The 25,091-nt window shown below is 43.1% G+C and overlaps 1 protein-coding gene across 7 annotated transcripts in view; it reads right to left on the bottom strand.

Moving 5' to 3' along the window:
• prkag2a (protein kinase, AMP-activated, gamma 2 non-catalytic subunit a) overlaps positions 1-25,091 on the bottom strand; it is a 157,431-nt gene that overhangs the window by 66,535 nt on the left and 65,805 nt on the right. The window contains exon 1 of one of the 7 annotated variants that reach the window (XM_045702719.1): positions 6,187-6,929. The exons of the other annotated variants lie outside the window; for them this stretch is intronic. Within the exon in view, the coding sequence (XP_045558675.1) occupies positions 6,187-6,286 (100 nt within the window). The 5' untranslated portion in view covers positions 6,287-6,929. Of the gene's footprint in view, positions 1-6,186; positions 6,930-25,091 lie in introns of those variants that run through there. 7 annotated transcript variants of the gene reach the window in all.

The raw sequence follows: 25,091 nt of genomic DNA, 5'->3' as shown, positions 1-25,091 counted from the left end.
CAACCACTGCATTCATCCATGTCAAACGGAACTCAAGTGGATACACATTCAAACATTCTGTGTAGCGCAGGATTAATGCAGTTTTGAATTTCCCTGAAAACACCTGGTTGCCAGTTTGGATTTAATCCAGATGACATTCTAACTGCAATCTGTGAACACAGACAGGACTGTGTTGTGAAGTCTTACGAGTCAGGGTTATGGCACCCGTTGCTCAATCCAAACAATGGACAGTCTAAAAACAAATGTATTCAAACATTTTGTTTTCTAAAACTAGAGATTAAAGGCTGTAAAGAAAGAATCAGTACATGCAATATGTGATGCAGAACTAAATAACTACGAGCATTTCGTATCAGTTCCAGGTAGTTCCTTGCTGTTTTACTCAAGTTTCTTCAGTTTAGTGCCTAATGAACACAACCCTACTTTTGTTACTAGAATGGAGTGTTGCCATCCACAATGTCAAGGCAGGAAATAGGCCAATATGTTCAAGTGCCAGCCCTGTGATGAGTGAAGTTGATCCAAAAGGTTCTTTAAAAGCTCTCTGTGTTTGGCCATTTTTAAGTTGTGGAGGCTATTTGAAGGCTCAAAGAGCTTAGAATGCGCGACTAGATGAAATACCTCATATCTTATGGAGCACATGTTTGACATGTTTACATGCTGAGGTGATCGTCACGACGTTTTAAGAACTTCTGAGCTGGGTCATTTCAAGGCAATGAATGAGGGGATATCAATCAAATCTACTTCATGTCAGCAGGGCCGGATTAATGCAGGGGCTTACCGGGACTGAAGCCCCTGGACCCAGGCCCATGGCGAGAGGTAGAAGTAAATAAATAAAAATGAAATAAAAATAAAGGAAATGTATACAGTATATATATATATTATAAATGTTTTTTTTACTGCAACCACCAACCACAGGAGGATTCAGGAGCCCACTCTCAATGAGTGTAGACAACCTGCTGCAACTCTGCTAATCATCAGATGGAGGGAGGAGAGGAGGAGGGTAACTGGGGGGGTCCTGCCTTGATTAGGTAACTGATTAATAAAAAATAAATAAACTGCATAATAAATAAATGTGACTGGTCAATTGTGTGAGTCAGGGGCTGGGCCAAAGCCCAAAGGGGGCCCAAGAGGCATTTAAAAAATAATAAAAACATGATTATTATTATTTTTTTAAATCCAACCACAGGAGCCCGCTCTTAATGTTCAAAATACACTAGAGAGCATAATTTAGTCACACAGGATCAACAGTTTCTCAAAAAATAACTGGATTACATTTTATCACAAGCGCATACAGGTAACTGGCAAAATAAAGGAAACACTAACATAGTGTCTAAAAAGGGTGTTTGGCCACCACAAGCAACCAGAACAGCTTCTACGCACCTTGGCATAGATTCTACAAGTGGACCTAAACCATGCCAGGAAAGCATGGTTTAGGTACCCCACACCATAGCATACTATTTGTAGCCCTCTTTTACTAAAGTGTTTTCTGGGGTTCCCAATTGGTGCAGCGGTCTAAGGCACTGCATCTCAGTGTTAAAGATATCACTATACATACCCTGGTTTGAATCCAGGCTGTATCACAACTGGCCCTGATTGGGAGTCCCATAGGGCGGTCCACAATTGGCCCAGGTTTGGCTGGTGTAGGCCGTCATTGTAAATAAGAATTTGTTCTTAACTGACTTGCCTAGTTAAATAAAGGTTAAAATAAATATGTTGGAAGTTACCAGTTGCCTACAGTCTGGCTGGCTGCAGTTTGGGCAGCATGCTCCCCAAATATAGGCTACAGCTTGCTGCATTGTGACCATAGACATACAGTGCCTTGCGAAAGTATTCGGCCCCCTTGAACTTTTCGACCTTTTGCCACATTTCAGGCTTCAAACATAAAGATATAAAACTGTAATTTTTTGTGAAGAATCAACAACAAGTGGGACACAATTATGAAGTGGAACGAAATTTATTGGATATTTCAAACTTTTTTAACAATTAAAAAACTGAAAAATTGGCCGTGCAAAATTATTCAGCCCCTTTACTGTCAGTGCAGCAAACTCTCTCCAGAAGTTCAGTGAGGATCTCTGAATGATCCAATGTTGACCTAAATGACTAATGATGATAAATAGAATCCACCTGTGTGTAATCAAGTCTCCGTATAAATGCACCTGCTCTGTGATAGTCTCAGAGGTCCGTTTAAAGCGCAGAGAGCATCATGAAGAACAAGGAACACACCAGGCAGGTCCGAGATACTGTTGTGGAGAAGTTTAAAGCCGGATTTGGATACAAAAAGATTTCCCAAGCTTTAAACATCCCAAGGAGCACTGTGCAAGCGATAATATTGAAATGGAAGGAGTATCAGACCACTGCAAATCTACGAAGACCCGGCCGTCCCTCTAAACTTTCAGCTCATACAAGGAGAAGACTGATCAGAGATGCAGCCAAGAGGCCCATGATCACTCTGGATGAACTGCAGAGATCTACAGCTGAGGTGGGAGACTCTGTCCATAGGACAACAATCAGTCGTATACTGCACAAATCTGGCCTTTATGGAATTGTGGCAAGAAGAAAGCCATTTCTTAAAGATATCCATAAAAAGTGTCGTTTAAAGTTTGCCACTAGCCACCTGGGAGACATTCCAAACATGTGGAAGAAGGTGCTCTGGTCAGATGAAACCAAAATCAAACTTTTTGGCAACAATGCAAAATGTTATGTTTGGTGTAAAAGCAACACAGCCCATCACCCTGAACACACCATCCCCACTGTCAAACATGGTGGTGGCAGCATCATGGTTTGGGCCTGCTTTTCTTCAGCAGGGGCAGGAAAGATGGTTAAAATTGATGGGAAGATGGATGGAGCCAAATACAGGACCATTCTGGAAGAAAACCTGATGGAGTCTGCAAAAGACCTGAGACTGGGACGGAGATTTGTCTTCCAACAAGACAATGATCCAAAACATAAAGCAAAATCTACAATGGAATGGTTCACAAATAAACATATCCAGGTGTTAGAATGGCCAAGTCAAAGTCCAGACCTGAATCCAATCGAGAATCTGTGGAAAGAACTGAAAACTGCTGTTCACAAACGCTCTCCATCCAACGTCACTGAGCTCGAGCTGTTTTGCAAGGAGGAATGGGCAAAAATTTCAGTCTCTCGATGTGCAAAACTGATAGAGACATACCCCAAGCGACTTACAGCTGTAATCGCAGCAAAAGGTGGCGCTACAAAGTATTAACTTAAGGGGGCTGAATAATTTTGCACGCCCAATTTTTCAGTTTTTTATTTGTTAAAAAAGTTTGAAATATCCAATAAATTTCGTTCCACTTCATGATTGTGTCCCACTTGTTGTTGATTCTTCACAAAAAAATACAGTTTTATATCTTTATGTTTGAAGCCTGAAATGTGGCAAAAGGTCGAAAAGTTCAAGGGGGCCGAATACTTTCGCAAGGCACTGTATAATCCATAGAAGGGTCTTGTAAAATCCTACCCTGGCAATTTGACAGTCCTTACTTGAATGGGAACTGCCATCTATAGATTATATTTTTATGGTTGGTTGCGGCTCTCGGTTTGCCTTTTGCAGATTTCTAAATACAATCGTGGTAAAAATGCACAGTTTTTCAAAGCAAATGCCTACTGCGGAAAAGAGAAGACTAATTTGTCTGTAGAACCAACATACATTTTTCTCAATAACTCCCAATTTGTAGCTATTTGTAGCTAACAGCAGCACTTTTCTTCAAAGTAGCTCATCTTGAGATAGACTATTGCCACGATGAGCACATCAGCCACGACGAGCACATCGGCCATCACCGTGAGTAATAGCCTATGGCTTCATCTTCATCATTAGGTGAGTCAGTGTGCCACTGGAAATGTTATTTAGTAGCCAACTGTAGCCTATGATATATACACCGTATATATACTGCTCAAAAAAATAAAGGGAACACTTAAACAACACAATGTAACTCCAAGTCAATCACACTTCTGTGAAATCAAACTGTCCACTTAGGAAGCAACACTGATTGACAATACATTTCACATGCTGTTGTGCAAATGGAATAGACAACAGGTGGAAATTATAGGCAATTAGCAAGACACCCCCAATAAAGGAGTGGTTCTGCAGGTGGTAACCACAGACCACTTCTCAGTTCCTATGCTTCCTGGCTGATGTTTTGGTCACTTTTGAATGCTGGCGGTGCTTTCACTCTAGTGGTAGCATGAGATGGAATCTACAACCCACACAAGTGGCTCAGGTTGTGCAGCTCATCCAGGATGGCACATCAATGCGAGCTGTGGCAAGAAGGTTTGCTGTGTCTGTCAGCGTAGTGTCCAGAGCATGGAGGCGCTACCAGGAGACAGGCCAGTACATCAGGAGACGTGGAGGAGGCCGTAGGAGGGCAACAACCCAGCAGCAGGACCGCTACCTCCGCCTTTGTGCAAGGAGGAGCACTGCCAGAGCCCTGCAAAATTACCTCCAGCAGGCCACAAATGTGCATGTGTCTGCTCAAACCATCAGAAACAGACTCCATGAGGGTGGTATGAGGGCCCGACGTCCACAGGTGGGGGTTGTGCTTACAGCCCAACACCGTGCAGGACGTTTGGCATTTGCCAGAGAACACCAAGATTGGCAAATTCGCCACTGGTGCCCTGTGCTCTTCACAGATGAAAGCAGGTTCACACTGAGCACATGTGACAGACGTGACAGAGTCTGGAGACGCCGTGGAGAACGTTCTGCCGCCTGCAACATCCTCCAGCATGACCGGTTTGGCGGTGGGTCAGTCATGGTGTGGGGTGGCATTTCATTGGTGGGCCACACAGCCCTCCATGTGCTCGCCAGAGGTAGCCTGACTGCCATTAGGTACCGAGATGAGATCCTCAGACCCCTTGTGAGACCATATGCTGGTGCGGTTGGCCCTGGGTTCCTCCTAATGCAAGACAATGCTAGACCTCATGTGGCAGGAGTGTGTCAGCAGTTCCTGCAAGAGGAAGGCATTGATGCTATGGACTGGCCCACCCGTTCCCCAGACCTGAATCCAATTGAGCACATCTGGGACATCATGTCTCGCTCCATCCACCAACGCCACGTTGCACCACAGACTGTCCAGGAGTTGGCGGATGCTTTAGTCCAGGTCTGGGAGGAGATCCCTCAGGAGACCATCCGCCACCTCATCAGGAGCATGCCCAGGCATTGTAAGGAGGTCATACCGGCACGTGGAGGCCACACACACTACTAAGCCTCATTTTGACTTGTTTTATGGACATTACATCAAAGTTGGATCAGCCTGTAGTGTAGTTTTCCACTTTAATTTTGAGTGTGACTCCAAATCCAGACCTCCATGGGTTGATAAATTGGATTTCCATTGATTATATTTGTGTGATTTTGTTGTCAGCACATTCAACTATGTAAAGATAAAAGTATTTAATAAGACTATTTCATTCATTCAGATCTAGGATGTGTTATTTTAGTGTTCCCTTTATTTTTTTGAGCAGTGTATATATATATATATATATTGCCTCTTAATACTGTACAATATGTGTGTCGCTTCATTGGCCTGGGCTATTTGTTTGAATTCAAGACCAGATAAAAAAAACAAAGCCCCGGGGCCTATGATTTCTAAATCTGGCCCTGGCCATGTGTGGAAATCCTAAAAAGGCCTCTTCTCAACTCTATCCTATGCCACAAGGCAAACATTATTATGGCTTTATTATAAAGGGTCTTTTTCTTCAAAAGTACATTTACATCTTGGTGCACGGATTTGTTTACTGAAAATGGTGTGCCAGAAAGTGTGTGTGTGTGTATGGGGGGGGGCTGCATTATAATTTGTTAATCCGGCCCTGCATTTTCTTCCCCTATGTTACAGTAACAGATCATTGATCTGCCTTAATGGTTCCAATTGCCTTATTTCACCCTCAATAGAAACTCTGTCTTGCTCCCTGGCTTTTCATGCTAGCAACCCTCTGGTGACATCATAACATCTTAGGCTTCCGAAGCCTTCCAGTATCACATCAGTCATGACATCAGTCATCACATCAACTACTTGAGAAGACAATGGACTTTGATGTTAGATCCAAACAAACTCACACACTCACACTTTCTAAAGACTTAACACAGTTTTATCATTCATGAACAAACTTAGGCTACTAAAACACATGTAACTGTTTAAGTACATATTGGTATTAGTGTGTCTACAAATGCTGCCCGCTTACTGTTTCCCAAGAGGCCGTGGGGCTCGGACTGCCTCCTCCCTGTCCGTCTGTCTGGCTCCTTCTTCTTCTTGCTCGACCTCAGGCTCCCAAATCGCTTCATGTGGCACGATGGGACACAAGTATAGTGTATAAACCCAAGTAGAACATATCCGACTAAATATGAGTTATCGGATTCAATCAAGCCTGAACAAGACCCGATTCAAGCTTCAATGTTCCCCTTCTCGCAAAATCCGCACTCCAAGATAATCTGATCCTGTTCAGGCCAGCCAGGTCAATCTTCTCCTTTAGGAGCTGTGCAAAACTGATCCAAGGACAGTGCTGAGTAGTGACTGTCAATCCGCGTGAATTGTCCCAGGGGATATAGACAGTGTGGAGAGACTGGAGATGTGAGCCAGCCAAATAGTTCTCAGGAGAAACATCTGAAGGAAGAGCAAGAAAGTAGCCAGCCAGGCTGAAAGCTTCACTCCCCAGAGGAGAGCTGGCCTCTCATAAAAACTTTCAGTAGCGATTCCTCTTAAACACACGTTTCAAGACAAAGAGTTGTGTCCACCTTTCCCTGGAGCTTCCTCGCTCTCGCTATCTTTTTCTAGCTCTCGCTGTCTTGTTCTACCTCCCTCTCTTTGAATCTTTGTTATATCTGGTCCACAGGCATCCAGCAGCAAGAGTCCCTGCTGCTGTAGATTGTCATGTGCAGCTGTCTGCAGTGTGTGTTGTCCCTTTAAAATAGGCAGCATCACAGAGAGGCTGCTAAAAGGAGACTAAACTCGCTCGCTCCCTCTCACACACACACAAACACAATCTTTTTCTCTGACAGTTGATTGGCTCTGAGCAAAGCCCTGCCAACCCACCCTCCCTACTGCTTCTGCTCTTCTGTTATTCTGGAACTCTCCATCTCTCTCTCACAACTTCCCTGCGTAGCGCTTTTCTGGCATGTGCCTGTGTTGACAGGTTCCCAGCAGTATAACGTGATGATTTTATTACAGAACTTCCTCTGCTGATTAAGAGTTCTACTATCATGAGAGGATAATAAGATGTCTGTTCACTGATATGTGCACACAGTAATGCATGGATTAAGCTGATGCCCCACGAATGTACTTCACTACCTGTAAGGTACAGACAGACCACAGATCAGTGTGAGAATGGAAAGGTGTGCTGGGATCTACCTGGCTAGTTATACATAGCCAAAGCCTGGGTGGTCCCGAGGATTTTACCTTGAACAAGACCACCTGTGGAGATAATTTTGTTCAGGGAGATCATCACTAATAACACTTTTGTAAAACCCCAAAGCTTAGGAGACATTAAGCATAATGACACAGTACCTCCTTTTCCGCCATCACAGTGTGTGTGTGTGTGTGTGTGTGTGTGTGTGTGTGTGTGTGTGTGTGTGTGTGTGTGTGTGTGTGTGTGTGTGTGTGTGTGTGTGTGTGTGTGTGTGTGTGTGTGTGCGTGTGCGTGTGCGTGTGCGTGTGTGGACTAATTCATTTAATAATTTCTCACGAAAGCAAAAGGTTGAGCACTCTGAATGGAAGAGCAGCACACTGCCTCAAAGCTAGTGTTCTATTCTCAGCCTCAGCTTGAGCTAATTTGTATGTACAGATACGCTATCATAATTTGACCCTGCTTATTACAGCAGGTAAATAATCCTGCAGCAACAATAAATGGGAATTATTATGTGGATAATAATTAATCAACATTTTTGTAGGAGTTGACACATTTTTCTTTAGGGCAAATCAAGTCTGAAATGTTGAAGTGGAAATTACAAACTTTAGATTGCCTTCAGTCCCACCGTGATGTCGGCGTGTTTTGGACATCTAACCTGTTTTCAACATCGTGGGTTTGTTTTTACCATTGGATTCGTATTTACCAGTCAAAACCTTGGACACACCTACTCATTCAAGGGTTTTTCTTTATTTTTTACTATTTTCTACATTGACGAATAATAGTGAAGACATCAAAACTATGAAATAACACTAGTAACCAAAAAAGTGTTAAACAAATTTGAGATTCTTCAAAGAAGCCACCCTTTGCCTTGATGACAGCTTTGCACATTCTTGGCATTCAATCAACCAGCTTCATGAGGAATGCTTTTCAGACAGTCTTGAAGGAGTTCCCACATATGCACTTGTTGGCTGATTTTCCTTCACTCTGCGGTCCAACTCATCCCAAACCATCTCAATTGGGTTGCGGTCGGGTGATTGTGGAGGCCAGGTCATCTGATGTAGCACCCCATCACTCTCCTTCTTGGTCAAATAGCCCTTACACAGCCTGGAGGTGTGTTGGGTCATTGTCCTGTTGAAAAACAAATGATAGTCCCTCTAAGCGCAAATCAGATGGGATGGCGTATCGCTGCAGAATGCTGAGGTAGCCATGATGGTTAAGTGTGAATTCTAAATAAATCACAGACAGTGTCACCAGCAAAGCAGCCCCGCACCATCACACCTCCTCCTCCATGCTTCACAGTGGGAACCACACATGCAGTGATCATCAGTTCAACCACTCTGCGTCTCACAAAGACACGGCAGTTGGAACCAAGAATTTCTAATTTAGACTCATTTCCACCAGTCTAATGTCCATTGCTTGTGTTTCTTGGCCCAAGCAAGTCTCCTCTTCTTATTGGTGTCCTTTAGTAGTGGTTTCTTTGCAGCAATTCGACCATGAAGACATGATTCACGCAGTCTCCTCTAACAATTGGTGTTGAGATGTGTCTGTTACTTTAACTCTGTGAAATATTTATTTGGGGTGCAATCTGAGGTGCAGTTACCTCTAATGAACTCTCCTCTGCAGCAGAGGTAACTCTGGGTCTTCTGTTCCTTTGGCGGTTCTCATGCGAGCCAGTTTCATCATATCGCTCAGGGATTCGAACTAGTAACCTTTCAGTTACCGGCCTAACACTATAACCGCTATGCTACCAACCCCCCACCGTCCTTTGGCCTGACGAGGTTAAACCTTGAATACACTACAATTTGCATTTCCTGCAGCGCAGTGATCAAATTAAGATAGCAGATCTGTAGGGAGCAGTGTTTTGTGAGGGGGTGATATTTATAGACTATTGAGTCTTTCTTTGGGAAGTCTATGCTTGACTGAACACTGGCAGGTGCAGGGGCACGTGCGGGAGGGAGAAAAAATTGTTCCGTAGACGCAGCAGTCAGTCCGGAAAACTCAGCAAGAGAGGAGCGACAACACAGAGCCGGTTGTATTGTACACATCATGGGCTGAGGAAGTTAGAGAATCAAGAGAATTATAAAGCAACACTAATAACACTATAATTGCACAAAGCTCTTCATGCCTACCTGGGAGCCAAAGTTCATAATTAGATTTGGCGACAAAGCGATCAGGAATAATCCCCCCAAATATAGAATTATAGCGCAACAGGAGTACATAGTTCTTTGTTACTACGGAGAGTAGTTTGATGGGTTAATTAACATAATTAATATAGTCTACTCACTTACAATGCAGTTGCGTAATAGTACAAAACAAATAACAGTATACGATGCATTCGGAAAGTATTCAGACCCCTTCCCTTTTCCGCATTTTGTTACGTTACAGCCATATTCTAAAATTGATGAAATAAATGTTTTTCCTCATCAATCTACACACAATACCCCATACTGACAAAGCGAAAACAGTTTTGGGGAATTTTTTGCAAATTTATTAAAAATGAAAAAAATACATAAGTATTCAGACTCTTTTCTATGAGACTCGAAATTGAGCCCAGGTGAATCCTGTTTCCATTGATCATCCTTGAGATGTTTCTACAACTTGATTGGAGTCCACCTGTGGCAAATTCAATTGATTGGACATGATTTGGAAAGGCACACACCTGTCTAAGGTCCCACAGTTGACAGTGCATGTCAAAGCAAAAACCAAGCCATGAGTTCGAAGGGATTGTCCGTAGAGCTCCGAGACAGGATTGTGTCAAAGCACAGATCTAGGGGAGGGTACCAAAAAATGTCTGCAGCATTGAAGGTCCCCAAGATCATTCTTAAATGGAAGAAGTTTGGAACCACCAAGACTATTCCTAGAACTGTCCGCTCAGCCAAACTCGGGGGAGATCGGGGGAGATGAGCCTTGGTCAGGGAGGTGACCAAAAACCCGATGGTCACTCTGACAGAGCTCCAGAGTTCCTCTGTGGAGATGGGAGAACCTTCCAGAAGGACAGCCATCTCTACAGCACTCCACCAATCAGGCCTTTATGGTAGAGTGGGCAGACGGAAACCACTCCTCAGTAAAAGGTATATGACAGCCCACTTGGAGTTTGCCAAAAGGCACCCAAAGGACAGTCAGACCATGAGAAACAAGATTCTCTGGTCTGATGAAACCAAGATTTAACTCTTTGGCCTGAATGCCAAGCGTCATGTCTGGAGGAAACTAGGCACCATCCCTACGATGAAGCATGGTGGTAGCAGCATCATGCTATGGGGATGTTGTTCAGCAGCAAGGACTGGGAGACTAGTCAGGATCGAGGGAAAGATGAACGGAGCAAAGTACAGAGACAGCCTTAATGAAAACCTGCTCCAGAGCGCTCAGAACCTAAGAATAGGGCGAAAATGCAACTTCAAACAGGACAAGGACCCTAAGCAGATAGCCAAGATATGGCAGGAGTGGCTTTGGGACACGTCTCTGAATGTCCTTGAGTGGCCCAGCCAGAGCCCGGACTTAAACTTGATCGAACATCTCTGGAGAGACCTGTAAATAGCTGTGCAGGTGTGCCAAGCTTGTAACGTCATACCCAAGAAGACCCAAGGCTATAATCACTGCCAAAGGTATTTCAACAATGTACTGAGTAAAAAGTCTGAATACTTATGTAAATGTGATATTTCAGCAAACATTGTTTTTGCTTTGTCATTATGGAATATTATGTGTAGATTGATGAAGGAAAATGTTATCCATTTTAGAACAATGCAAAATGTGGAAAAGGTCAAGGGGTCTGAATACTTCCCGAATGCACTCTATGTTGTTACAGTAAGAATTAAATTATGTAATTATCAAGATCCATCCAATGTGGTTAAGTACTACTACCATTAAAGGCTGTTACCATGGGTTCAGTTCAATGCTCCCAAAACATGAATAAATGGACAATGATGGAAAATGTGTGGGAAAAACAAGTATTTTGGGAAAAAAAAGAGTCCACTTGTGAGAGATTATCACTACAGCACATATTCCTTTCTGATCAAGCCAAGGACACACAACATCCTCTTAATCAGAGTGAGATAGTCCAACCTTTATAGTGTGATACAATACCTACATAGGGCTGTACGGTGACCGTATTATCGCCACACGAGTCATCATCGCAGTCAAATTCCACATGACCGTTTAGTCACGGTAATTAGGCTTCTCCAAGCTCTGATGCTGCTGATGGTCATTAGTGGCCTACCAAACTTGCTAACTGCCTGGTACTCAGCACTCTATTGTCCCTCTAATCACTCTGACATCAATGCAAATGTAATCAAAAATCGAATCAAACACTTAATGAGAACCCATGAGCTCATGTTGCGTAACATTTCTATAGGCTATGCAATTGCGTGAGTAAACAGTGTTGGCCTCTATTAAAAAGAGGAGGTTCCCATCAGCTTTCTATAGGCTAGGCCTAGTATATTTATTTCTCAACTTTACAACAGGAGTATAGCCTACCTGGCTTGTCATGAAAATGAACCACAAGAAAAGCGCCCTTAATTCGCTATTTAAGTGCATAGATTACATATATTTTACATATATTTTTTCCCTGCCTGTTTTGAGACAGGTGCATGATAATGGTCCATTCTAAATCAAAACAAATATCACACTTACAGAATGTTATTATTATTTTAAAAAATGTATCCCTTTTTCTCCTCAAATGGTAGTTAAAGTCTTGTCTCATCACTGCAACTCCCGTACTGACTCAGGAGAGGCAACGGTCGAGAGCTGTGTGTCCTCTGAAACACAAGCCGCACTGCTTCTTGACACAATGCCCACTTAACCCGGAAGCCAGGCACACCAATGTGTCGGAGGAAACACTGTATACCGGGCGACTGTGTCGGAGTGCACCTCGCCCGGCCCGCCACAGGAGTCGCTAGTGCGCGATGGGACAAGGACATCCCTGCCAGCCAAACCCTCCCCTAACCAGGACGACGCTGGGCAAAATTAGTCTCCCAGTCATGGCCAGCTGCGACAGAGCCTGGACTCAAACCCAGAATCTCTAGTGGCACAGCTAGCACTGGGATGCAGACCACTGTGCCACTCAGGAGGCCACAGTATATTATTTAGAATAAGTATAGATCAGATTAAATCAAGAATAGCCTGATGGGTGACTATATTGGCCTAACACTTGTGAATGATGCCCAGCTTCTGCGCAGTAAAGCAAGAAAGAGCACATGCCTTTTTTTGGCAACTTTAAAAAATCATAATCGCACACCTCATGTAGCCTAGCCCATAGGCCTATATATTTTGATAAGGTTTGTATCACAAATAGAGTGGCCAAATAACTTCTTAAAATTAAGCACATTAATCCCCTTTACAACTAGCATACATAAGCAGCGTGTGAGTTTCAAGTTTGGGGAAGGTAAAAATGCATACAAATTAAAATTCACCTTTATAATAAAAGCATTAAATGCAAAATCACATTTGTGGTCACTTTTGAGAATGGTGTTTTCCAGCTCATTGATTGCATTTTGGAATATTGGTGCTTATAGCCTACTGCCATGTGCTGCGCTTATAATGTGAAGAAATAGCCTAATAGTTTATCAACATTTTAAGCTAAATGTTCTGATCTGTTGCGTGAGCCACATTGCGTAAAAAAGGTTTTTGATACTAGTGGTTGTATTACTTTGGGATCTATCGCATCCCACAACTGTCCCAACTGTTTGGACATTCAATTCTCGCACAGTGTAGAATAGGTCAACTTTTGTACTATGGGGATAGTAGATTGACATAGGCTAGTGCTTTTGCTGTTCGTTAGGCCTACTCAGCTTGTTGGCTGACGAAAAGTAAATGTGGACAGTTTTTCCAATATCTTTAATATGCACTTCGGAATTGGATAAAGACGTGCGCAGTTCCGTCCCGATGTGTCTGTCTTCACTTGTAGCCTGTGAGAAAGACCTGATCAAGTGACGGGCATTGGCTAATGAGAATTGAGCTATCTGAGAGAGCCATGTGAGTGAGAGGTGTTTCAGAGCACTCAGCCGGGAGAAGGGAATTATAATTATTATATTCAGCCCAAGGGTTGTAATGCAAATGTTAGGCTATATGTTTAGATTTTTTACACATTTTAAAGCTGCATGATGTGAATCTAATGATGATTTGAAAAAAGTTGCATGAAAGGCATGACCTCTGCTTAGTTTTTTTGTGCAGGTGGTACACACTTCATCAGTCTCTCATTCACAATTTGACAAGCACTTGATCATGCCTGGAATTTCCCGGCGGCATACCCCCTAAAAAAATCCATGGCTTTTGTGGCCATCGTGGCCACAAAAATGTGTAAAATGTGTAAAAAATCTAAACATATAGCCTAACATTTGCATTACAACTAAAGTTGCATAAATAACTCTAAATTAAGCATAATAGGAGGACCTGTTTCTTTGTTAATTAACCTCTACGGGATTGGTGTCCCTATACCAGAACGGTCACACCCTGATTTACATTTACATTTACGTCATTTAGCAGATGCTCTTATCCAGAGCGACTTACAAATTGGTGCATTCACCTGATCTGTTTCACCTGTCTCCACCCCTTCCAGGTGTCACTTGTTTTCCCCAGTGTATTTATCCCTTTGTGTCTCTCTGTGCCAGTTTGTCTTGTATGTCCAAGCCTACCAGAGATTTTCCCGTTTTCCTGCTTTGCCTTTTCTCCTTTTGCTAGACCTCCCGGTTTTGACCCTTGCTTGTTTTCTGGACTCCATGCCTGCCTGCCTGACCATTCTGCCTACCCTGACCTCAAGCCTGCCTGCCCTTCAGTACCTCCTGAACTCTGAACTGGTTTTGACCTTTTACCTGGCCACGACCATTCTCTTGCCTACTCCCTTTGGATTTATTAAACATCTTAAACTCCAACCATCTGCCTCCTGTGTCTGCATCTGGGTCTCGCCTTGAGTCATGATAGGGACGGTTGAGCTAATGTGCGCTTATGTGATTAGCATGATGTTGTAAGTAACAAGAACATTTCCCAGGACATAGGCATGTCTTATATGGGCAGAAAGCTTAAATTCTTGTTAATCCAACTGCACTGTCCAATTTACAGTAGCTATTACAGTGAGAAAATACCCTGCTATTGATTGAGGAGAGTGCACAACAACAAAACACTTTTATCGCAGCAACTGGTTTGATACATTCACCTCTGAAGGTAAATAATGTACTTACATTCAGTAATCTTGCTCTGATTTGTCATCCTGAGGGTCCCAGAGATAAAATTTAGCATAGTTTTGTTTGATAAAACCAATTTTTATATACAAATATAGGAACTGGGTTCTACAGTTTGAACCCCTGCTGTCTCTGGCTCCACACCTACCCCGCCCGGGCCATCTAGATGTGTGAAAGTTAGTGTATAAGCTAATGATCCATCATGTATAACCTGTTATGGCTAGGGGGCAGTATTTTCACGGCTGGATAAAAAACGTACCCGATTTAATCTGGTTACTACTCCTGCCCAGTAACTAGAATATGCATATAATTATTGGCTTTGGATAGAAAACACTCCAAAGTTTCTAAAACTGTTTGAATGGTGTCTGTGAGTATAACAGAACTCATATGGCAAGCAAAAACCTGAGAAGATTTCATGCAGGAAGTGGCCTGTCTGACAAGGTGTCGTTCTTCTTGTCTCTGTTTATTGAAGAGTGAGGATCTTAGCTGTCCCGTGACACTTCCTACGGCTGCCATAGGGTCTCAGAAGGCGGTAAAATGCTGAATCGTGGCTTTGCATGCTCTGGCTGAAAAAAAGTAGCGCGTTTGGGTAGTGGCTGGTTACAGTACTGTGAGACTCAGGCTCGTGCCCGCGTCGACCGAAAGCTTTGTTTACTTTCCTCTGTTTAGCTAAATGGACATTCCCGGTCTGAATATTATCGCTTTTTTACGAGAAAAATGGCATAAAAATGGATTTTAAACAGCGGTTGACATGCTTCGAAGTACAGTAATGGAATATTTAGATTTTTTTTGTCACGAATTGCGCCATGCGCGCGACCCTTATTGACCCTTTCAGATAGTGTCTGGAACGCACAAACAAAACGCCGCAATTTGGATATAACGATGGATTATTTTGGACCAAACCAACATTTGTTATTGAAGTAGCAGTCCTGGGAGTGCATTCTGACGAAGACAACAAAAGTTAATCAAACTTTTATAATAGTAAATCTGATATTGGTGAGTGCTAAACTTGCCGGGTGTCTAAATAGCTAGCCCTGTGATGCCGGGCTATGTACTTAGAATATTGCAAAATGTGCTTTCACCAAAAAGCTATTTTAAAATCGGACATATCGAGTGCATAGAGGAGTTCTGTATCTATAATTCTTAAAATAATTGTTATGCTTTTTGTGAACGTTTATCGTGAGTAATTTAGTAAATTGTTAGCAAATTCCTCCGGAAGTTTGCGGGGGTATGCTAGTTCTGAACGTCACATGCTAATGTAAAAAGCTGTTTTTTTATATAAATATGAACTTGATTGAACAAAACATGCATGTATTGTATAACATAATGTCCTAGGTGTGTCATCTGATGAAGATCATCAAAGGTTAGTGCTGCATTTAGCTGTCTTCTGGGTTTTTGTGACATTATATGCTAGCTTGAAAAATGGGTGTCTGATTATTTCTGGCTTGGTACTCTGCTGACATAATCTAATGTTTTGCTTTCGCTGTAAAGCCTTTTTGAAATCGGACAGTGTGGTTAGATAAAGGAGAGTCTTGTCTTTAAAATGCTGTGAAATAGTCATATGTTTGAAAAATTGAAGTTTTTGTATTTTTGAGGAATTTGTAATTCGCGCCACACCTATCATTGGATATTGGAGCAGGTGTTCCGCTAGCGGAACGTCTAGATGTAAGAGGATAACATTTCTGGGAGTGTGTAAACTTGAATTTTGTATTACCATCTCATTTTTGTATGTTCTCTATAGTTATGTACTTGAAAATGTATCAATTGACCAATTCGGCACATTTGGGCAGCCTGGATACAAAATATTGTCCAGTATTGCAATACTTCACTGGATCAATCTGAGACTTTGCACACACACTGCTTCCATCTAGTGGTCAAAATAAAAATTGCGCCTAAACTGCAATATTATATTATCTCTTGCATATCAAAGGTGATGAGAAAAAAATAAAAAATAAACGCATGTTTTTTGTTTGTATTATCTTTTACCAGATCTAATGTGTTATATTTTCCTAAATTAATTTCACATTTCGGCAAACTTCAGTGTTTCCTTTCAAATGGTATCAAGAATATGCATATCCTTGCATCAGGTCCTGAGCTACAGGCAGTTAGATTTGGATATGTCATTTTAGGCGAAAATTGTAAAAAATAAAAATAATAAAAAAAATACATTAAAAAAAGGGTCAAATCCTTAAGAGGTGTTAACCGCTCAACACAAAATAGCCACATGTTTGCACTTCCTCAAATCATATGGAAAACATATCCTTTCTATTTTATTCAGCTATGTTCAATTGTATTCTTCATACTATAACATAATATAAAATAATCCCACGGAATTCTAAGCAAATGTTGTCTGCTAAATGAAGTAGTGTAGCCCATGGAAATATGGCATATCCAGATCAGGGCCTAACATAAGGACAACTCAGAGTATGCTATTCGGTTCTCTTGAAATAGAAATAGACTACATTTAATTCATACCATGTTTCTTTAGACCTGTCTAAAATAAATAATGGATTTATTGTGATGGTGTAGGCTATATTACATGGATTTATTAGACTTTTTAAAATGTAGATGTTCCAAAGGTCTGCATCAGTGGCTTGTAGGCTATGTGTGGAAGCCAGGAGATGCTAAATGTGTTTATGTCAATTAACAATCAATTACCATGAGACCAGCAGTTATTTGCTTGACAATCACCGGCTGACAAAATTTCATGACCGCCACAGCCCTATACCTACATTATATTTTCATTCAGTTCAAATAACTGAATAGTTATTTTGCCTGAAACCATCATCAACGCATCATACAAAGTCAAGCCACTTCGATTTTTCAATTATTCTAAATATACATCAACATTTCCCTAGGATCATAAGGCCTTTGATGCCCATTGTCATCTCAAAACCTCAACAGAGACAAAGTAAAATGGCTTGACCCTTCTTCAAAAGGTAGTTTTGTCTGTCTTATATAATCAGAATTAAATAGGCTCTGATGGATCTCCTCTCTTATCCATCATGTCCCTGTCTCTCCCCTGTTATTTCCTGTTTAGGGGGCACTAATGTGCTGGTTAATCTCCCAAACAACCTCATTTAAATCAGAAAAAAGTGTTTTCCTGTGAACGGGGTTAAACTAATCCCTCCCAAAATCCTGTCCTGAGTCCTGACTTTTTGGAACTGAAATGCAATTAGGAGTACATGCCAAAGAGAGAGGGAGAGAGGGAGAGAGGGAGAGAGGGGAGAGAGGGAGAGAGGGGAGAGAGGGAGAGAGGGAGAGGGGGCGCAAATGAGAAAGAGCAAACAAGATAGAGAGGTTGTGAGAAATGTCCTTGACTTTGCCTGACCGCTTGGACATTTAGCTCAGAATTCTTTCAAGTACTGTTGCTAAACATTCACCAGATAAAAGCACCGTGTCGGAGTTATCTCTCGCAGTTTCCGTTTGGTAACATTATTGTTATTCTGTTCTTGTCATGTGAAGATTGTAGAGGGTATATGGACCACTCTTTTGTGTACGTGTGTGTGTGTATTTGTGTGTGTTGTAATTAGAGCCCGATCAATATATCAGTTCACCGATATTGACCTTTTACCGCTCTATTGGTATCGCCCGATAATTCCACCGATAACCGATAATCAATAAATAGGATGACAAAATGGAATCTCTTATCTGAACACTTGCGGCCATTCTCATGATGTGTCATTAATTTCACAACATAAGAAATCAACATTTGCTGTTTTGGATGATCATTTATGAGAAGAAGGTGTGGAAAATTACTTATTTTTTGTTTGGACACACTCCAGAACAGCCTATACTAATAACCCTCCTGTTGTCATTCCCTTAATAAAACCTCTTAAAACACACAAGAATTCACAGAGGGGGAGCCATGTGTGGAAATGACCGACCCGTCTGTCAAAGCTGCCTCTTATGTGGCTCGGTTTGAAGTGAGATCCTGGTGAACTTGCATGCTAATGCAGTGTATGGAATGAAACTAAGAACACAATGTCTATGTGAGGTCTTTACCAAACCTGGGTTCAAGGACTGTACCACACCTGGGTTCGAGGACTGTACCACACCTGGGTTCAAGGACTGTACCAGACCTGGGTTCAAGGACTGTACCACACCTGGGTTCAAGGACTGTACCACACCTGGGTTCAAAGACTGTAGCAGACCTGGGTTCATGGACTGTACCAGACCTGGGTTCAAGGACTGTACCACACCTGGGTTCAATGACTGTACCACACCTGGGTTCAAGGACTGTACCACAAATGGGTTCAAGGACTGTACCAAACCTGGGTTCAAGGACTGTACCAGACCTGGGTTCAAGGACTGTACCACACCTGGGTTCAAGGACTGTACCACACCTGGGTTCATGGACTGTACCACAAATGGGTTCAAGGACTGTACCACACCTGGCTTCAAAGACTGTACCACACCTGAGTTCAAGGACTGTACCAGACCTGGGTTCAAGGACTGTACCACACCTGGGTTCAAGGACTGTACCAGACCTGGGTTCAAGGACTGTACCACACCTGGTTTCAAGGACTGTACCAAACCTGGGTTCAAGGACTGTACCACACCTGGGTTCAAGGACTGTACCAGACCTGGGTTCAAGGACTGTACCAGACCTGGGTTCATGGACTGTACCAGACCTGGGTTCAAGGACTGTACCACACCTGGGTTCAAGGACTGTACCACAGCTGGGTTCAAGGACTGTACCAGACCTGGGTTCAAGGACTGTACCAGACCTGGGTTCAAGGACTGTACCACACCTGGGTTCAAGGACTGTACCAGACCTGGGTTCAAGGACTGTACCAGACTTGGATTGTTTTCTTTCTAAAACTCTAGCTGCACTTGATTTAACCTGTTCAGATCTGCAACCGGGAGGGACCCTTTTCTCCATCACTACATGTCGACCTCACAACAACAAAGTATAACTATGAACATATTGGTAGAAAAACAGTGGCTGGAAAATGTTAGCAAAGTCCCTGTGCTGAGCCCTCTCCCTATAGGAAGATTAGCCAATCTCCACTGAGCAGAAATGCCTGTCAAAACCTCTCCACGGCAACCAAGACTAAGCTCTCCTTATAGGACAAATAACTTGATATCTGTATTGAGAACGGCCGGTAGTCTAACCACTGTTAATAGATAGAGCCCCCACCCCCACTGTCTCAAAGAATGGAACGTAGCTATTCTTTGATAAGGAATGTTACTGTGCTGTGGAATGTTGTTGGTTGGCTGCCTGGACTGGGCAGTGACATGGTGCAGATGTTATCTAGACGTTATCAGAACATTACAAACACCCCACAGAACAGTATCTATGTGCAGAGAGCTGATATAATGAGTTAATCGCAAAGGGTATCATACTGAGGAACAATACATGCAGTTGAAGTCGGAAGTTTACATACACCTTAGCCAAATACATTTAAACTCAATTTTTCACAATTCCTGACATTTAATCCTGGTAAAAATTCCCTGTCTTAGGTCAGTTAGGATCACCACTTTATTTTAAGAATGTGAAATGTCAGAATAATAGTAGAGAGAATGATTTATTTCAGCTTTTATTTCATTCATCACATTCGCTGTGGTCAGAAGTTTACATACACACAATTAGCATTTGGTAGCATTTCCTTTAAATTGTTTAACTTGGGTCAAACGTTTCGAGTAGCCTTCCATAAGCGTTCCACAATAAGTTGGGTGAATTTTAGCCCATTCCTCCTGACAGAGCTGGTGTATCTGAGTCAGGTTTGTAGGCCTCCTTGCTCACACACACTTTTTCAGTTCTGCCCACAAATGTTCTAAATGATTGAGGTCAGGGCTTTGTGATGGCCACTCCAATACCTTGACTTTGTTGCCCTTAAGCCATTTTGCCACAACTTTGGAAGTATGCTTGGGGTCATTGTGCATTTGGAAGACCCATTTGCGACCAAGCTTTAACTTCCTGACTGATGTCTTGAGATGTTGCTTCAATAGATCCATGTAATTTTCCTTTCTCATGATGATCTATTTTGTGAAGTGCACCAGTCCCTCCTGCAGCAAAGCACCCCCACAACATGATGCTGCCACCCCCGTGCTTCGCGGTTGGGATGGTGTTCTTCGACTTGCAAGCCTCCCCCTTTTTCCTCCAAACATAACGATGGTCATTATGGCCAAACAGTTCTATTTTTGTTTCCTCAGACCAGAGGACATTTCTCCAAAAAGTACGATCTTTGTCCCCATGTGCAGTTGCAAACCATAGTCTGGCTTTTTTATGGCAGTTTTGGAGCAGTGGCTTCTTCCTTGCTGAGCGGCCTTACAGGTTATGTCGATATAGAACTCGCTTTACTTTGGATATAGATACTTTTGTACCTGTTTCCTCCAGCATCTTCACAAGATCTTTGCTGTTGTTCTGGGAATGATTTGCACTTTTCGCACCAAAGTACGTTCATCTCTAGGAGACAGAACACGTCTCCTTCCTGAGCGGTATGACAGCTGCGTGGTCCCATGGTGTTTATACTATTGTTTGTACAGATGAACGTGGTACCTTCAGGTGTTTGGAAATTGCTCCCAAGGATGAACCAGACTTGTGGAGGTCTTGGCTGATTTATTTTGATTTTCCCATGATATCAAGCAAAGAGGCACTGAGCTTGAAGGTAGGCTTTGAAATATTTCCACAGGTACACCTCTAATTGACTCAAATTATGTCAATTAGCCTATCAGACGCTTCTAAAGCCATTACATCATTTTCTGGAATTTTCCAAGCTGTTTAAAGGCACATACTTAGTGTATGTAAACATCTGACCCACTGGAATTGTGATGCAGTGAATTATAAGTGAAATAATCTGTCTGTAAACTATTGTTGGAAAAATTACTTGTGTCATGCACAAAGTAGATGTCCTAACCGACTTGCCAAAACTATAGTTTGTTAACAAGTTATTTGTGGAGTGGTTGAAAAACTAGTTTTAATGACTCCAACCTAAGTGTAAACTTCTGACTTCAACTGTAATTACTACTTCAGGATGAGTCATTTAAACAACGGAGAAAAATCCATCATAATACCAAATAGTAACATTGTGATGTCACTCCACACATATTTAGCATGGGAAATGAGTCATTAAGGAAAGACATGGCTGCTGATAATGCATGTTTCCATGGCTTCAAATGACCCGCTCTCTTTGTTTCTCTCTTCCCATCTCCCTCTTTAACTCCCAGTCTCTCCATCTCTCTCCTCTGCATCTCTTTCCATCTTTCTTTCCTCAGCATGACTCCCTCTCCTCTCTCTCTACCTCTGTCAACATCTATCTGTTAATCTCTTCCTTGCTTCAGTCAATCACATTATCTCCCTCACTTTCTCTGCCCTCCTTGTACCTCTCTCTCTCGCGCTGTCCCTCTTTCTCTCTCTCTTTGCTCTCCCTGTCCCTCTTTCTCTCTCTCTCTCTCTACCTCTTGTGACACATTCTCCACCTCCCATCCATAATTAACCAGTCAGTCTGCTCCAGACTAACTATAAGGGTAGGCTTTCCATAATTCCATAACTAGAGCTTAGTATTACAGTACCAAACATCCACTTTCTGGTTCATGGACAGGCCACCAACGCCTCTTAAACAACAATAAAGAACAAAACCAAATGACTAGACACACCAAGATAATAAACCCGTATATCAGGTAGGTGTGAATGCATGTCACTCAGCTCAGCAGCCCACAATCCATTTGACATCTGAAAGATTGAGTGGTGTTATAGTGTACTCAAATACTTAATAGTGACTAGCACCCAATCTTGCAGTACCAACATAATTACACATTTACGACTAAACATTGTCCTCCCTCTGTTCTTTAAAACACGTCTCGCAAAGTGGCTGAGAATGGGCATTTCTCACAACATACAAGCATTTCTAAGGTCCTATGAGGCTTTTCTCTTTCTGCTTTCAGTTTTCCCTCCACAAGTTATCAATTAAGAGAGAGCAAAAACAGTGCCTGAATCTGGAAATATAAATACACTGTAATCTGACAATCGTTTAATCTAGACATGCCTTGCGAGCAAGTGTCTAGCAGCAGAGTTTCCGAGTACTGTACATTCATTCCTGCCCTAAAATGGAGCGAGCCTTTTTTGGACACTGTACAGAGAGTGAGCTGAGTCATGTAGCTGCTAGCGAGGCCAGAGTATACACTGACTCTGAGAACGTTGTGACTGTCACACCGCTAAAATAAGGGCTTCTGTGACACGCTGATGTCACTCTGTTGTTCCAGTGCTAACTGGCCAGTTAGCTTCTCCACGCGCGAGGAGGCTTGCCTTCGACACTCTGTTTATTTGGCGGTTGCCGAGCAACTGGGGTGTGCTGGGTTGTGAGTGGGGAGAGTGATTATGGGATTGCTACTGGAGGAGAGGGCTTAGGTGGAGCTACTGCTGTGTGTGTCACGTCCTGACCATAGAAAGCTTTTATTTTTCTATGGTAGAGTAGGTCAGGGCGTGACGGAGGGTTTTGTCTAGTTTATTTATGTCTATGTTGGTTCTAGTTTCTTTTTCTATGTAGGAGTTTTGTCTAGTTTATGTATTTCTATGTGAGGTTCTAGTTGTTGTATTTCTATGTTGTTGTTTTTTGGGATGATCGCCAGTTACAGGCAGCTGGTCATCGTTGTCTCTAATTGGGGATCATATTTAAGTGGTTGTTTTTCCCACCTGGGTTTGTGAGAGATTATTTTGAGTAAGTGTATGTTGCACCTCTTCGTCACGGTTTGTTGTTTTGTTCATTAGTTTATTTGTATGTCTTGCATAGTTTCACAGTTTAAATAAAATGTGGAACGAAACACACGCTGCGCCTTGGTCCCATTCTTCAGACAGCCGTGACAGAATCTCCCACCACTAACGGACCAAGCAGCGTGGTCAGGAGGACTAGACCTGGGAGGAAATCCTGGATGGGGCAGGACCCTGGACAAGGCCCGGGGAGTATCGCTGTCCAAAGGAGGAGATGGAAGCAGCGAGAGCAGAACGGTGATATTACGAGGCGTTATACCATCAAGGCAAGCAGGCGGAGACAGCGAGAGAGGAACGGCGACAATTTGAGAAACTAGCACGGCAACGACGGAAGCCCGAGAGGCAGCTCCCCAAAACATTTTTTGGGGGGCACACGGGGAGTTTGGTGGAGTCAGGTTTGGGACCTGAGCCAACTCCTCGTGCTTACCGTGGAGAGCTGAGGGGTGAACCAGAGCCAGTCAGGGAGACGAGTGAGGAACTCGACGCAAGTTTCCAGAGAGAGGTGTTGGCATTGAGAGCGCTGCAGAGCGGGTGTGCTGAGGAGCGGGACACCAGTCCGGTGTGTCCTGTTCCTGCTCCACGCACTCGCCCTGAGGTGCGTGTTACCAGTCTGGCGCCACCTGTGCCAGCCCCACGCATCAGGCCTCCAGTGCGCATTCCCAGTCCAGAGCTTCCGGCGACAGTTCCCAGTCCAGAGCTTCCGGCGACAGTTCCCAGTCCAGAGCTTCCGGCGAAAGTTCCCAGTCCGGAGCCTCCTGAGGCGGCCAACAGTCCGGAGCCTCCTGAGACGGCCCCCAGTCCGGAGCCTCCTGAGACGGCCCCCAGTCCGGAGTCTCCAGCGACGGTCCGCAGTCCGGAGTCTCCAGCAGCGGTCAGCAGTCCAGAGCCTCCGGCGATGTTCCGCGGTCCGGTGACATGAAAGCGGAGGGATCAGCTAGTGGAGCAGGGGCTACACCCCAAACCGGAGCCGCCTCCTATGCTTGAGGATAAGCAGGATGTGAGGGTTCTTCGTCCCGCACCAGAACCGCCTCCGATGCAGGAGGATCCGCAGGATGTGAAGGTTCTTCGTCCTGCACCAGAGCCGCCACCGACATTAGACACCCACCCTAATCCTCCCTGTTTTTTTTTTGTTTAGGTTTTTGCGTTCGGAGTCCGCACCTTTGGGGGGGGGGTACTGTCACGTCCTGACCATAGAAAGCTTTTATTTTTCTATGGTTGTAACGGCCGTCGAAGGGAGTAGACCAAGGCGCAGCGTGGTTAGTGCCCATCATGAATTTATTGTACTTAGAACACATGAACAGAGAAACAGAAACCGACAGCCAAACAGTTCTGTCAGGTAAGAAATACTAAACAGAAATAAACCACCCACAAAACACAATGAGAAAACCCCTACATAAATATGGTCTCTAATCAGAGGCAATGAGATTCAACTTCCTCCAATTAGAGGCCAACCCCAAACAATTCCAACATAGAAACAGAAAAACTAGATATTTAAACATAGAAATAGAATAACATAGATCAACCCAAAAACCCCAAAACACACAAAACAAACACCCCCTGCCACGCCCTGACCAAACTATAATAACAAAATGACCCCTTACTGGTCAGGACGTGACAATGGTAGAGTAGGTCAGGGCGTGACAGAGGGTTTTGTCCATTTTATTTATGTCTATGTTGGTTCTAGTTACTTTTTTCTATGTTGGGGGTTTTGTCTAGTTTATGTATTTCTATGTGGGGTTCTAGTTGTTGTATTTCTATGTTTTTTGGGGGGATGATCTCCAATTAGAGGCAGCTGGTCATCGTTGTCTCTAATTGGGGATCATATTTAAGTGGTTGTTTTTCCCACCTGGGTTTGTGGGAGA

The sequence above is a fragment of the Salmo salar genome, chromosome ssa19 (assembly GCF_905237065.1).
Source record: "Salmo salar chromosome ssa19, Ssal_v3.1, whole genome shotgun sequence".
In the NCBI taxonomy this organism is placed as follows: domain Eukaryota; kingdom Metazoa; phylum Chordata; class Actinopteri; order Salmoniformes; family Salmonidae; genus Salmo; species Salmo salar.
Note: the sequence above shows the minus strand (reverse complement) of the source record. Positions and strands in the feature narration are given on the sequence as shown.